The sequence below is a fragment of the Melanotaenia boesemani genome, chromosome 18 (assembly GCF_017639745.1).
Source record: "Melanotaenia boesemani isolate fMelBoe1 chromosome 18, fMelBoe1.pri, whole genome shotgun sequence".
In the NCBI taxonomy this organism is placed as follows: Eukaryota; Metazoa; Chordata; class Actinopteri; order Atheriniformes; family Melanotaeniidae; genus Melanotaenia; species Melanotaenia boesemani.
The window spans coordinates 2,456,911-2,473,048 of NC_055699.1; the positions used below are offsets into that span (position 1 = coordinate 2,456,911).

At 39.6% G+C, this 16,138-nt stretch overlaps 1 protein-coding gene across 1 annotated transcript; it reads left to right on the plus strand.

Annotated features, from left to right (window-relative positions):
• The first annotated feature begins 8,489 nt into the window (after nucleotides 1-8,489).
• LOC121628507 (phosphatidylinositol 3,4,5-trisphosphate 5-phosphatase 1-like) lies at nucleotides 8,490-15,929 on the plus strand. Its single transcript, XM_041967552.1, has 4 exons — nucleotides 8,490-8,777; nucleotides 13,067-13,130; nucleotides 14,953-15,433; nucleotides 15,517-15,929. Exons 1-4 carry the CDS (start codon nucleotides 8,635-8,637, stop codon nucleotides 15,561-15,563), a joined length of 735 nt encoding a protein of 244 aa, XP_041823486.1. The 5' UTR covers nucleotides 8,490-8,634; the 3' UTR covers nucleotides 15,564-15,929.
• Nucleotides 15,930-16,138: the final 209 nt, after the last annotated feature.

Here is a 16,138-nt window from a genome sequence, read left to right on the forward strand (position 1 = left end):
TGTACAGAACGCCTGGTTCAGTTTGAGTCTAGCTGAGCATAAACATGATGGAGCTATTTGACCCCTAACAGGATTAACTAGGTGTGATTTTAAAGCTCTCATTGGTGTGATTTTGGTTGGATGGACACATTTACATGCATTTTACTAAGGTTACTGCCACCCTGACAGAGATGATTTTCTTTAAGAATGCATGGTTTGCTAAAACAACTATCAAAACTTTTAATATTTAAATTGATTTAAATGGAAAAACAGCAATTTTTCACTTAAAAAGTGCTGACCTTGCATAAAACTTGTGATGTGTGTGTAAGTTTTGCACAACAAATGCAACATTATATTTTTTAACTCTATGATTTTTATTTTACAAAAATAAAAAATACTGAGATTACAGTAGAGAAAATTGTGCGACATTTCCATGTAAAATGGGTGAAGTAAGAGTGTATACACACAATGGAAACCCGTAAAGTAAAGGCATTTAGTTTTGTGCTTATGTTGCAGTGTTGTCCGACAGAGGTTTGAAATAATGCGATGCAGGTTACAGGCCAGGATGCAAACGGAGGCTGGATGTACTATTACTAGCGTCTTCTGCTAAAGCTGTTGAGATTATCACAACTAAACCTCTGACTGGAGCATATTCATGTGTGTGCAGTATTAGGTAATGATAATAGGATGATCCAACATGTATCCGTCCTCTGGCACCATGAACTACACCATGGGAGATCCACCTGCCAGTCTGACTCAAAGGGATTTTCTACAGAAGGGCTGTGTAGTGATACCGGATCACCAAATGATTTCATGTACTATGATCTGATATAGAAGATGATGGGATGTAAACATCTGAGCAAGCTAATGGAAGTGTTTGTTCTTTGGTTTCTTTTGTTTTACATAATAAATCTTCTTCCCTGCAGAAATCTCAAGGCTGTGAGGCCCCTAAACAGGTAATGCTGCTGGAAAATGAACCTAAGGAGGAGGTCTATGTGGAGGGAGAAGACAAGAACGCATGCACTGCTGTTGATGGAGGACAGCGACTGCAAGTGCCCGAGGTGGAAAGCAACAGAGTAAAGCCCTGAGGCTGCCTCCATTAAAGCACAAGATGATTTCACTTCCCTTTTTGCTAAAATCATCTTAAACACAAAGAGAGGTTAAATAGCTGCACAGACCCACCGTGCAACAGTCCTTTCAAATTTGCCACAGTGCAACGTATTCCGGACATTTTTCTTATTTGTTTAGGTTGCATCAAGGTTTCAGTGTTCCAGATGTTGAAAGCACATTTAGACATTCAGAGCACATTAATGGCCAAACTTTTTTGTCAGTGACACAAACCTTCTGTCTTAAAATACCCAATTAGGAAATAGAGTATATAGTGGGGCAGCAGTGGCTCAGGCGGTAGAGCAGGTTGTCCAATGATTGGACATGAAGGTCGGCGGTTCGATTCCCACTCCCGCAGTCATCTGTCGTTGTGTCCTTGGGCAAGACACTTAACCAGTGTTGGCATCGCTGGTGGATGAATGTGGGTGATGGTCAGCGAGGCGTAGCGTAGGCGCAGATTGGCAGCCATGTTTCTGTCAGCTTGCCCCGGGGCAGCTGTGGCTACACACGTAGCTTAGCATCACCTGGTATGAGTGAGGAGTGGATGAATAATGGATTCACAATGTAAATTGCTTTGGGTGCCTTGAAAAGCGCTATATAAATCTAATCCATTATTATTATAGTAAAGAGTGTCGCATAATGTTCACGGCATCTTCGCGCCAGCCAGGCTGTGAAGGGGAAGTTGAGGAGGATGAAGGCTAAGGGTTAGAAGAACCGCGCTGAAAACATGCAGCACTCCGCCATGTCTCCGGCCTCCTGCCATGAAAACCACCCCTCTTAAGGAGCGTTAGTGACAGCCAGTCGCCTGTAGATGGCGTTATATTCATGTTTACTACTCTGAGGACTTAACAGCATCTACTAGCCTGTTCATATTGATTTTTAAAAATGAAATGAAATAACATTGTCTAACAGTAATAATTGTAATAATTAGATGGTATTTACATGGTCTGACTGTACTCTTAAAGTAAAAAATGCTGGAACCAACAGGGTCCGATTTACTAGGGGATGCTTTTTTCGGTACAACACTGTTGATGGTGGATTAAACTGATAAAGACACAAAAAGTTAGCGACACAACGTGAAAGCTGAGTCACTGCTGTGATGCTACGAGCTTACTTTGCCAACCATTTTCAACATTAGCGCTTTCAGCATCAAATCCATCTGCCCGTAAAACTCTAGCTTTGTTATTGCTGAGCATAATCTTTCATATTCAAGCAGGATTATTTGTTTCAGTGACAAGTTTTATTCAGTAATAACAATGTGTTTGCTCAGCTCATGAAACGTATCAGCCCCTAACTAGTGAGTCACGTCACATAGCAACAAGGAAACACTTGTCAAAAAGTAAAGACATCAGCTGATTTATATTTTCTATTCTTCACTGCAACAATTGTTCCAAAATTGCCACAGTTTACTGTATATATGACCTCGATGACCTCAACCTATTTAAAATACTGTGGTAGGAAATTAGGAGTGCTGAGCATTAAACCAATGTTGTAAACCTCAATAACTAAAATAACTTAAAGGCCAAAATAAGTAGCATTGACACCCAGTGTTTCAAACCAGAACTGCAGTCAAAAGAGAAAAACACCCCCTCCACTAATACATAAAGTCACACAGATTCATTAATGAGTGCCGAGAAATAAATTAAACTAAAATCTTTTGTAAATCAAGAAAACTTTTCGGTTAATTTAAGCAAAAATTCCAGAGCTTACCTGTTGAGGAGAAACTTTGCCAGCTCAGACTTCTCTACCTTTCAAAAGATTCTCCAATATTGATCCTCGTTTTATTCCGTTTTTGGTCGTTTGCTTTTTTAGCAGGATTCCGTGGCTTTTTAGGTTTTTCTGAAACTATTTCTGGTCCGCTTCTTTTACTAGCTTCCATACCGGCATGCTGCTGCTCTTTTGCCGACATAAAATACCAAACGCTGCCGTGTTGTTGTTAGGCAACCGTGGGGAGTCGCATATGATTGGTTAAGGAACCAGGAAGTTGGAAAGAGCAACATGTTGCACCCAAGTTATTCCGGCACAGAACTCTTATTTTGAAGGAGAAAAACTTGACAAAGACATTGTTGATGTAGGAGACAGATTGTTTCAAGGGAAGCTTCCTTTTATCCCTCGCAGCAAATGAGAACATTTTAAAATTATTTTTAAGGAAAAATCCCAATTATTCAGCCTTTAAGAGTGGACCAAATGACTGCAGCAATGTCAGAGACCTCATCATGTAGAAAGCAACTGCTTCCATTTATTTCCGCTAAATATAGTCTTCAACCATCCAGAAATACAAAAAATCTGAATACTACTACGCCATGCTACTGAGTCATTTAATTAATCACAAATAATCAATTATCTATAATAAAAGATATTAAAACGTGAGTACATTATAGACATCTAAAAAGAAAAATCATTTGTTTCCACTCTGGAGTTTATAAACGTCAAATTTGACAACAAGGCTATTGAACTCCTGCCCTGTCCTGTTCTGGAAATTTTAGATGTTTCCCATCTCCAACTAACCTGTTTATTCTATTCTATTCTATTCTATTCTATTCTACAGTCATTTTGCAGACGCTTTTATCCAAAGCAACTTACATATGAGAGTAAGAACAACACAAGCAAGAATTCAAACAAGATGGGACGTCATCATTAAGTGGTGGTCAGACTGCTGTCACGTAGTACTAGAGGCAGTGCATGTCATTTTTAAATTTTTTTTGTAAGTCATTTTGTTTAAATACAAGATCATGATTTCATCAAACAATATCATCGTGGGCATAAGTGCAGCAGCTTATTCAGTACTTGGTTGAGCCAAAGAGCTGGACAAATCTTTCTAACTCATTTTGTTGAGTAGAAGAGTTAAGCTATAGTGTGTGAAATGCTCCTTAAACAACTGAGTCTTTGGCTTGCTTTTAAAAGTGATTAAGGACTCTACAGACAGAGTTGTGGTAGATCGTTCCACCACTGGGGGGACAACAGAGGAGAAGAGTCTAGCTACTGATGTGGCGCCACCTTGTGGTGGGAGCAATAGGCGTCTTTCACTGGCAGAGCGTAACTGTGGAGAGGGAGGTAGCTCTGGATAAAGAGTGGCGTAGACGGAGCCGTTCAGGTTATTGTTTTGTGAGCCAGATGCAGAGCTTTGAATTTGATGCGCTGCAACTGGAAACCAGTGGAGAGCGATTAGCAGAGGAGTGACATGAGCTCTTTTGGGCTGGTTTGAAGACCAGACGTGTCAGTAAGGAGTTGCAGCAGTCAATGCGTGAAATGACCAGAGCCTGGACCAGGAGCTGGGCCGTGTGTCCAGTCAGGTAGGGTCTGATCCTCCTGATGTTGTAGAGAGCAAATCGGCAAGATTGAGCAACCAAGGCAACATGGTCCTTAAAGATCAGCTGGTTGTCTACCATGACACCAAGATTCCTGGTACAAGACGTAGGGACAAGCGTGATGGAGTCAAGCTGCACGCTTATCTGTGGAGGTAAGGAAGGGTTGGCTGGAAAGACAATAAGCTAGGTCTTGGACAGATTTAGCTGAAGGTGGCAATCCTTCATCCATGCGGAGATATCAGCAACATGCTGATATTCACATTGAGACGGTTGTGTTGTCATGTAGGAAAGAAAGGAAACAGCCTGAGCGTCATCCTGCATAGCAGTGGTAGGAGAAACCATGAGAGCTAATGACTGCACCGAGTGAGGAGGTGTATTGTGAAAAGAGAAGAGGGCCAAGCACCGAGCCCTGAGGCACCCCTGTTGTCAGCTCTTATCTGGACATCCCCTTTGCCAGGCATACTTTGAAGGATCTTCCTGTGAGATAGGACATAAACCACAAGAGGACAGATCCTGAGATGCCAAAGCTCTGAGAATGCAGAGAACAGTATATGATGGTTGACCGTGTCAAGGCATTAGATAGGTCCAGCAGTATAAGGACTCAGGATTGACCAGTGGATCTGGCAACCCGTAGGGAATCAGTAAGTGACAGGAGAGCAGTTTCAGTAGAGCGGCCTTGCCTATAGCCAGACTGACATGGATCAAACAGGTTGTTGTCTTGGAGGACCTGTGAGACTGACCGAAGACGGCATGCTCTAGTAATTTTAGACATGAATGGAAGCAGTGAGACCGGCCTGTAGTTTCCAAACCTGGGCTGGGTTGAGTGTGGTTTCTTCAGCAGCGGGGTAACCCGAGCTTGCTTGAAGGCAGAGGTAAGACGCCTGGATTTAAGAGAGGAGGTGATAATATGAGTTACTGCAGGTTTGATTGTAGGTAAATCCTCTGCAGGATGTCAGACGGGAACAGGATCAAGAGACAGGTCGTGGGTTTGAGTTAACTAGAAGTTTAGAGACTTGGTCCTCATTTAGAGAGCAGAAGGAGCAGAGTGAGGCACCAGTAGCTGTTTGGTAAGGCTGAGTTGGTCCGGCTCAGTTAATTGGTATGATGGTAGCAACCTTTCAGTGACGTAGGAAGCAAACATTCTGCAGTCAGCACAGTGGGATGCTGAGCAGGTGGTGGAGATAGAAGAGAGTTAAACACCTATGAACAGTTGTCGTGTTGTTGGAAGCATTGCGGATCTTGTTCTGATAAAAGGCGTATGTTTGTAGCCTTCAGTCTGGATGTGAAAATTTTCAAGTTTTTGTCTGTACTCAGACAAGTCAGTGTGCTCTTTTGATTTGCACCACTTTCTTTCTGCCGCCCCGAGTCCGTCTCTGTGCTCCCTCAGAAACCTCTTTGAGCCATGGACTGGGAGGGTTTTGTCTGGCTGGTTTTGACACAGAGGACAGAGTTTGTCCAGAGAGGAGGCGAGAGAGGAGCAGGAGTGTTTCTGTGGCCTCATAACAGACAAAAGGAGAAGTCTAAGTGTGAATGGAGGATAGAGTAAACCTCATCAGACAGCTGTGTAGGTCTGAGGGATCTCAGGTTCTGCGGTAGGACACCATTTTGAAGCCGCTTTGAGTGGACATGAGGAAGGAAGACAGAGAATTTAACCAGGACGTGGTCTGAGAGGTGCAGCGGCTGGTGACGGGACAGGTTGGCTGTGGAAGCAGTTTCTGGTCAGCGCCAAGTCAAGAGTATTACCAGGTTTGTGTTGAGATTAAAGAGTAGATGAGAGCCAGAAAGTCAGTTGCCTGTGGTTTGCTAATGTGAATGTTCATGTCTTCCCATCACCAATTAGTGGTGTGCCATCATCAGAAATGTCAGAGAGAATCATGTCCATTTCAGAGACAAACTCAGCTATACTGCCACCCGGAGGCGGTAAATGACCAGAATGTATGCAGTGATGGGTGTAGAGACCTTTACTGCGTGATACTCAAGCGATGAGCAGTTAGCCATAGGACGGAGAGGTAAAGTTCCACTTTTTAGAAATATGCCCGTTTCACCTCCTCGTCCAGCTGAGTGAGGTTGTTGGGTAAATTCTGCATTGACAGAAAGGGCAGCTGGTGTAGCTGTGTTTTTCTGGATGGGATCCAGGTTTCAGTCAGGGCTAGGACCTGAATGTCTGAGAGATTTATCAATGAACTGATAAATTCTGTTTTGTTCACTGCGGACTGACAGTTCCAGAGACTGAAGGTAAAAGAGGATGTGGCAGACGTACATGCCATTGGAAAGGACAGGTTTTGCAGATTGCGGTGTCTACAGGTGACACGTCTTAATCTGAACCATGTCTGACAGGGATGGTTTGAAGCACATTGTCCGTTGATTTAGTTGTGAGGAGGTTTCAGCTCATGCCCTTGCTCGGTGGACTCGCACAGTTAGACTCACAGGTCTTTACTCTATGTGGTCTTAACCCGACATGGGCTGTCACAATGGCTGACATCTCGCTGACACTTCAGGGCACCATTTGTGGTAAAGAACCTGCAGCTGACACAGCTGATCTCACTTTGCTTGACTGCAAACTGACTGAACCACCGCTATCTGCTTTGCCCTGAGCAGTTCACAGTGGGCGTGTGACCTGTGTTAGGCCTAAACTGGTTGTAGAGAGACGGTGCAAACGACAGATCCCCACACTATCTATGTAAACAATAACCTGAAACCAAGACAGAAACTCAAGCAGTAAACTCACCTAACTGACTGAACCAACCCTGATTGACATCAGTACTTGTTCTGCTGTAGTTAAACAAATTCTCTCTTTTATACGTGATTTTTCTCAAATCACCACCTCTTGTTAAATTTATTGTTAAATTAAAAATTAATGGATCAAAGTGCACAACTTGACAACAAGCTGTTGGAGCCATTTTATTTAGTAGATGTAGTATATACATGCAGAGTCTCCTTCAGTGCATTTTATAGTACCAAAAACTCTTCAGGAATATTTTTACAGCATAATACTAGCCATAAATAAACAGAGCAGCTTTCAGAAGCACAAATCATACTCAATATAAATGGGAAATGAATATATAATAAATAATAAAATATGAACACCAATTGCACACAAAACATAAATAACTTGAATCCATGCACATAATGCATTATCCTAGAGTTCTTGCATTACAATCCAATAAATAAACCTTGTATTCTTTACCTTGAAACTTAAGCTTAACTTGACACAGTCTTTTAGGTAATAATTAAAGAAAGACCATTGTTCAAGTTATCTATTTTTATTTTTAGGCCTTGTGAAACCCAACAAGAGCAACGAAAACTGCAGCTGCTTCTTAGTTAATTTAACTTTTTTGTATTATCTAATTATTACTGTCAGATGACCTTTTCACGTGTTTTTTGGTTTCTGTCATGCACTTTTGCTTGCTGTTGAGGAGCGAGAGGTGTAGTTGGAGTCTCTATGGAGTTCTACACAGACAGAAGGCGTAAAATCTCCACATTATCTCCTCTCCAGTGAAACTTGGTCTGCCCTCAGGTCGCCGAGCCAGCAAGCAGCGCCTCTGTGTACATGGGAGAACGATGTGAGGTGGCATAGTACACGTGTGTCTCATTAGACATGTAAAGCAATGTTGCACCATTAGATTTTAAAGCACTTTGGGCAACATGAGTTGTGAAATGTGCTGTATAAAACATTTTTGACCTTGATCTTCTGATGCATTCCTGGAACTGAAATTTCCCTCTGAGAAAAATAATTTTTTGTTTGAGTTCATTCTTAGTCAAACCCAAAGATCATTGCAGATAATTTAAGAGCTGCTTAAATAACCAGTATTTCCTTACACGGCGTTCCTTTTTTCATTTGAAGAAGTTTGCAGAACAGCTTTTCAAAGGGTTGTACTTGCAGCCTGTGAATTGATCTCATAGTTTAACTTCATGTTTCTGAGCTTTTCCTCCACAACAAATAACACTAAATATTGCAACAAAATGGCACAGAGGATCTTTCAGTTTGTATTTTCTCTGTTGTTTTTTTTCTTGTTTCTCACATCAGCGCACTCACTTCCTGTGAAACTGTCAAGAGGACTCAGTGGTTTTTTATCTGCCTTCTCAGTGTTGTACACCTTCATGCAGCGAGCAGTGACCTCTCTCATCATCATTTTCTGCCACAGCAAACTTAGTGGAAAACTTAGCTGTGTTTCAAAAGCAGAAAGTCAGTAGATAGTAAAGCTGAAGCCTGTCTGTTGGTCGGCTGTCTCGGCTCAACATGGCAGAAGCTCTGCCGGAGTGGTACCATGGTCCCATCAGCAAGACGGAGTGTGAGGAACTACTGGGGAAGAAGAACAAGGATGGAGCTTATCTGCTCCGAGACAGCGAGACCATCCAGGGAGCCATGTGCCTTTGCGTTTAGTGAGTACTGCACTTAAACTTCTTTTCATCAAAAATATATATATATATATTTTTTGTATTTTTACAGCAAATGGTTCTTGCGTTGTTCCCGATGGTCCCTCTGGTGGGTCAGTCACTATAAAAATTTGTGCTGTGAAAGCAAAATTTGTTCAGTTTCTCTTTATGATGCAGAACTGAAACAAAATAATGCTTTCAGTCAGTGAGTGAAATTTAAAGTAGAACCCTAAAAAAAAGGCTCAACATTTTCATAAAATGTTATTAGAGTTATTTTTAGTCACATGTATTGCACATAAGAAGGTTTCTATATTAGACATACTAAGTAGGGTATGTGGTATGTGGTTTCCTGGCAAGTTGATGTACTTTAAAAGTTTTCCACCACAACGTAAACATGAAAAACAAGACTTATAGGAATAGTTTAAGTCGGGGAGCCTGGGACAGTTGTGACAAATTTGAAATTTCTCTGACTTAGAGCTCTTTTAACCCAGTGTGTTCAAACAGCTGTTCAAAATGGAAACTAGCTTCAAGTGTCTGCTAATAAATGGCATGAAATTCTCCTGTGCAGCCACAACAAGAAAACGCATGGCTTGATCTCAAACGCAAAGAATAAAATGTTCCAACTGACCCCATAGTCACGGTCAGCTGGACATGCTTTAGATTGAAATGTAACTTTATGAAATGAGACCCAAACTTTAAACAAAAATGCTGTGTTTCCACAGCACAGACGTTAAAGACACACTACGTAAATTTACAACCAGTTTCTGGAGCCGTCGTTGCCCAGCAGCGTCCCGAAGCTGAGAAATCACACAATACAACTTTTTCATCCAAAACGTGACGTGTTTGGCTTCACACGCTTACAAACAGATATAAACTCACGTTTATATGTTTAATGTGCGCCGTGGCTGATTCAGCACAGAAACGCAAGAAGAGAGAAAAAGAAAGAAAGAGGCAAAACAGGCACAACATATGGGTGTTTTCTGTTTCCATGTCTTAATACAGTAATAAACAAACATAGAAACAATCTGCAACAGGCTTCTGCTGGCTGGAGAGAGCTCACAGTACAGACAGGACATTAGATGCAGGCTGGATTAGCCGTGATGGGGAGGCACTTCACCAGGAATATTGCAAAAGTTCTGTTGTGAGTCTTTAAACTAAAACTACACAAATGAACAAACTGCCAGCGGAGATTAAACTTCCCCAAATGTAGACATTTTTAAATCCAGGTTAAAAAACATTTCTTTTCTCATGCGCCTATGCCTGAAATCTGCACTGGTAACTTTTTTAACTTATCTTGCTTTTCAATCATTTATGTAATTTATATTTTTATTGTGATTATGTGTCGATGCTTTTTTTCTATTTCTAAATATCTGTAATGTCTTTGTTTTATGTAAAGCACTTTGAATTGTCCTGTACATGAAATGTGCTGTACAAATAAACTGCCTTGCCTTACACTAACATCTTCATCACTAACATCGGTTTGGTTCGCTTGAGTAAAATGTAGAGTGAAAACAAACTAACCCCAAAGGTGTGAAGATTTTTTCCGGATTCCCCCTCCATGAACAAAGGCCGGCTGACTATTCTGGTGCAAATGTGCTCTAAAACAAAATGTTGTCATTGAAATCACATTTTCTAAACCACTACAACGTACCCCATGACAGCGTGTTACAACTGTACGTGTGTGTGTGTGTGTGTGTGTATATATATATATATATATATATATATAGTACTTTGTTAGGGTTGGAAGAAGTGAGCAGAATTAAAATGCATGTCTTCAGTTACATATTCTCAGCAGTTTTATGTTGTTTTTATATTTGTTTGGTGTCCTGTGGTTTGTCTTGCTGAAATCAGGCGTGTAACTTGGTCATCTAGATGTACAAGTTGCATGTCATGTCTTTTTTGTGCTCCCTTATCATCGCACATGCTTGCTTCTGGATCATAATTTTTCTTTTTGAAATGACCAGACCTCAGGATAATTTTCTCCTTCACCTTAATCCGTCTTAAATAAGATGCAACCCAGAGAAGGTAGCGGTGGTAGTGGTTTTTTTTATTGTTCCTGAGCCTATACGGTGATTTCAAACACAGAATCATGTCTGTTTTTAATGCCACTCTGCCTAAAGTTCAGCAACATTCAACACAGGTTCAGCATGAGTCTGTATTTTTTAAAATGTACTCTAGAGGAACTCATTATCGCCTAAATTTAACAGAGACACGCTCATATTAAATTACATACAGGGTCTTCTATCACAGAGATGAACCGCTTCACATCTGATCTAGTCTGCTGTCTGTTAATTACACAGTTAAACCGATGCCCAGAAAATTAAGAGTGTCATTCTTAAGAAGAAATAAATATATTGCTGATTATTTTTCATGTGGCATTAATTTAATTTATTTAATTAAATTTTTTTTATTTAAACCCAAAATGACCATTAATTAATTAAAAGAAGAACAATAATATTTCTGTTTCAATACATTTTTTAGGGCTCTGTTGTTCTTCATATATTTAACACACTAATTGACAATTGTTAAATCTTATCCCGGTTATATTTTTTCATCAGTTTATCTAAAAGCTATAAATGAACAGTTGAGTACTGCAGTACAGTTAAAGGTTTCAAACACTTTCCCGTTAAATCTAATGGAAAAGTGTGTCCAAACCTTTGACTGGTCATGTCCTCTGATGACATCAACATCTTAGTTTTGCATCGCATGTCTCCCGATGACCCAGGAGCGAGTAGTAATTAAGCCCTTCTCAGCACTGGATATTACACATCTCTTCATGGAAAATCCTTAAATTAAATTAAGAGTTTTTTTTTTTTTTGCATACATTTACAGTAAGTATGTGTGTAAGCATTTATATTTGTATCTGTGTATGTGGGTTTATATGTATTCATGCACACACATTCTTTTTTTAATAGGTTTGAAAAAGAAGAAAAAATCAAAATAAATAAAAATCTGAGTTTTGAAAACCGCATTATAAATTTTTGGAGCACCAGGTTATCGGGATGTCTTCTGTACTGGTGAACAAATACTTTAAAAGTAGATCTTGGCATCGGCCTGCAGGTTGGGTCAAACTCAAGTCACTTTTGACTAGTTTCAGGATAAATTTAGACCAAATTTGCAGCTTTGCTTGAACATGTTTTATGAACTTACTGATGCATGCTTTAAATGTAAACGTGTTCTTTTATTGTTGTTTTGGTGACTCTAACTTTGGCCTAACATAGAAAGAACAGAAATAATATCTCAATTTAATTCATGCCCTAAAATACACTCAAGGATTTTATGTTGTTTATTGTTTTTTATTATTTTTTAATCTCTTAGTTATATGAGATGTTTCTTTCTCTAAAGACAATGATCTTTCCTCAGCTCTCCCGTGCTTCAGCCTGTCTTTTATTCCATACGAGGGATGGGGTGATATGAAGCTGGCTGCGCTGTTTTTAATTCTTGTCTTTATCTTTCAACAAGGTTGTACTATACATGCTTTGTGTATGTGTGTGTGTGTGTGTGTGTGTGTGTGTGTGTGTTGAAAGAAGCCTTTTTGTAGTAAGAAGGACTTTTGTGTGGTTTTTAGTCTTTTTTAAAGATGTTGGTATTCAGTATCATACAGTTAATGACACGGGTCCAGACAGAGAGGGTGTAACGTGCAGAAAAGGGCCGACAGGTTTGAATTTGAAGCTGTAGATTGTGACACGAGGCTGCTGCTCAACCAGTTAAACTAAAGCCCATAACACTCGTTCCAAATGCAGTTATGATTACATGAGAACTGCTCTGGTTGTTTCATGACATTAGATCTGTAGTCAGTGATGGACTAGTGACCTGTCCAGGGTGTACCTGCCTCTCACCTGCTAAATGCTGAGTTAGGCTCCAGCTGCCCCATGACCCTTCATTGGATGAAACATTACAGATAGTGGATGGATGGATGGATGGATGGATGGATGGATGGATGGATGGATGGATGGTCCTGTAGTTTGACTTGGGATCATATGCATCAATATGTTTGTTTATTTAATTTAATGTTGGGCTGAAAGAGGCTTTTAATGACTCCTTCAGGTGTGTCTAACGCAGGCAGTGACAATAGATTGATATATAGATAGAATAGAATAGAATAGAATAGAATAGAATAGAATAGAATAGAAATACTTTATTAATCCCTTTGGAGAGCCCCCTGGGAAATTTGGGTAAATAGATCTGGTTGCAAATCTTGTTTTATTTTTAGTGCAGCTGAAGCCAAAGAAACTGTAACGTAGTACAAATGCATATGAAACTTAACAAAAAATGCTTCTTCTTTTTCTTTCCAGTAAGCAGAAGGTGGTGTATACCTACAGAGTGCTTCAGACACACAATGGAAACTACACTCTCCTGGTAAAACCCACAAACACAGTCATATGTCAAGAGTTTTTCATGTTCTTCAAGCTTATTAATTTAGTTTATCTGTTTATTTATTAGATTATCAATTCAAATTCCAGCATAAAGTCTTATTATTCTGTTTTCATGCAAAACCCTCAATCGATTGAAAATCAGACTGACTGTGCACTGACTTGAATGGACACATTTACAGTGATTTACATGAAATTAAGGGAAAAATTAAAACTGATGTAAGGCACTTTACCTTCATTTAAAATTAATTTATTATTTGTTTCCTTAATATTGATCGGATGTCAGTGAACTGAGTCTAAAAGCAATGTTTGTATGACGGCTCACATTAGAACAAATAGAAAAACCACAAATGGGTGGTGATTCTGGTTTATCTGCAGAGGAGACCACACAGGCTTGAAAGTTAGGTGAAGATCTGAGAACTCTACACTCAGAAACACAGTCATTTCATGTAAGACGTGCATCATATTAAACAAATGCACAGATAAAACGTATAGAAACAGTAAAAACAAAACAAAAATCTGTATGGATGAGCTAAAACTAACTTTTGAAATGAAAACAACTGCAAGAAGAAAAAACTCACCACAAACGAACATGGACAAACCCGCTGCAACACGTTTACAGTACCGGCTGAAAGTTACTGAGCATTAAAAATGTTACAGCAAGGCTGACCATTAATCAGCATTAGCATTAGCAAAACGTATTACTTACCTGTTGAGAAGGAAAAGGGTAACCTTCACGTGACTTTTAAACCCCTTTTCTTCCTTCATTCGGCACCAACGCTCAAATGTTCGACCGACGTTCACCCTTGTCCTGCTTCGTTTTTGGTCCGCTTTAATTTGAGAAATGTAACGGTTCGATGCCACTGTGCTATCGATCCGGCAACTCTGGAGCTCCGCTTCACGTGACATCAACCTACGAATGCTATTGGCTTAGAATCCTTTGGCATTGCAACCGTAGAAATCTACAAAACAATTATTTATGTACTATAATATATATTTTTCATACAATTAATACTTTTATTCTGCACCTCTCTAGACATTCTTTTGATATATCATTTTTGAAAAATGTATTTTTTTTAATTAAAAAGTTGTAGTTATCACCTTTAAATCAGACAAAAATTACAGACAATCTCCGGAAAAAAATTATAATAACTGCTGTAAGTGTGACCTCATGTTTTGATGATGGAATGGAAAAGGGATCCCAGGTGAAAGGTCACTCCTTCGGTGTGTGGCCTTGGTGGCAGTCAGAAGAGTTTCCAGTGCTATGTGGGTGAAATATAAATAACTGAATTTCCATTCTGGGGTTGCAAAGTTTCCTTAAAGAGATCCTCCTCTGATGTCTGATGCTTGAAGAGTATTGGTTTTGTTAGAATATTTCAAAAAGGGGGCAGCATGGATTAATCTGAAGTTCATTAAAGCCTTTTCCAGCATTGGGCATTATACATCTCCTCATGATGTAATGTTTATTACATGCTTTTACTATTCTGCACCTTGTCAGTTTACATGTTGTAGGTTATACTCTGGTTAATTCTATTAGAATTATTTAAGTAATCAACACACTCATTTTTTCCAGTCTTTTTGGTTATTTGCGCTTTTCTGATTATTGGAATAATTATAAACAAAACATTTCAAGATCTCATCTGTAAAAAATGCATCAGTTGATGGAAAAATACTCAGTAGAACACCTACTAATGACAATAAATGTGGATGTTTGTTGTAAAATAGTGAAAAAAAACATCATCCCAACAACTAAATAGATGTGATTTGTGTATTCCTCTATTTTTTATTTAATGTTGTTAATTCCTCAGACAGCAGGAGGCATTCAGGAGACATATTTCAAGACTTTGGAGGATTTGATCCGTAACTATAAGAGAAAGAACCAGGGTCTGGCCATTCATCTGCGCCACGCGCTCAAAAGGAAGACGGACATGTTGATCCGGCCCCGAAAATCATCTGAAAGCTCTCCCAGGAACCAGGCTGGAGTGTCACCTAGACCATCGTCTATGCCACCAGGTGGAGTGCCACCTAGACCATCGGCTACGCTACCAGCTGGAGTGTCATCTAGAGCATCGGCTACACCACCAGCTGGAGTGTCATCTAGAGCATCGGCTACACCACCAGCTGGAGTGTCATCTAGAGCATCGGCTATGCCACCAGCTGGAGTGTCATCTAGAGCATCAGCTACGCCACCAGATGAAGCATCAGATAGACTTTCAGTTGGGAGGCCAGTTAGACATGCGTTGAGGAGAGACAACAATCCCTTACCTGAGGAGGACTGTGACTATGAAAGTATGTCATACACTGTCTACTATCCTCTCAAAGTATCGTCATTAATGAAGGGTGTATTTAAGCTTTACTGTGTTTTCCTTTAGATGATCCCATTTCTGAATATGTTGAAGTTCTTCCTGATCAACTCTGACTTTGACGACTGGAGTCCAGTCAAATGAAAAGAGAGCGAAGACGCTGTGAGGAAACAAGAGGACAAGTTCAAAGGCTGAATCTGGATAATTATTATTAGACTCTGAGAGACTGCATTCACATTTATCCACACAGAAGTATTTTCTTCTATTTCGTTTTAGCTTTTTAAATTTTTATTTTATTTCTTTTAAAGATTTATAAATCTTGGTATGTTGGAGGACTTTGATCCAGAATGATTTGGATGAAGATTTGAACAAACCAGCTCTTTATTCTTTGGAGATTAATGGTTAGGACTTTCTTGTGGAGCCACAATGCAGTGTGTAGTGTGTTTGTTTTGTTTTTTTTTCCCTTAAGAATAAATCTTGGATATAAAACAACCCTGCCTCTGCTCTTATTTACTTCTTACCCTTAACACGATAAAGCAGATACAGAACATGGATGGAAGTCTAAACTACTTTTTTTTATATATATTCATGTGTTATTAAAAGTCTATTAATCTCCACTTTTTGATGAACTGTAACTATTTTTGTGGTCCTTTTAATATTTAGCTGCATGGTCTAAATGAGTCCCAAACAT

What these genes read in the sequence shown, in the direction of transcription:
- LOC121628507 (XM_041967552.1), top strand. Translation starts at nt 8,635, where the DNA reads ATGGCAGAAGCTCTGCCGGAGTGGTACCATGGTCCCATCAGCAAGACG. An exon ending in ATGGAAACTACACTCTCCTG is followed by an intron (nt 13,131 to 14,952) that starts GTAAAACCCACA and finishes TTAATTCCTCAG; the next exon opens with ACAGCAGGAGGCATTCAGGA. An exon ending in GGAGGACTGTGACTATGAAA is followed by an intron (nt 15,434 to 15,516) that starts GTATGTCATACA and finishes GTTTTCCTTTAG; the next exon opens with ATGATCCCATTTCTGAATAT.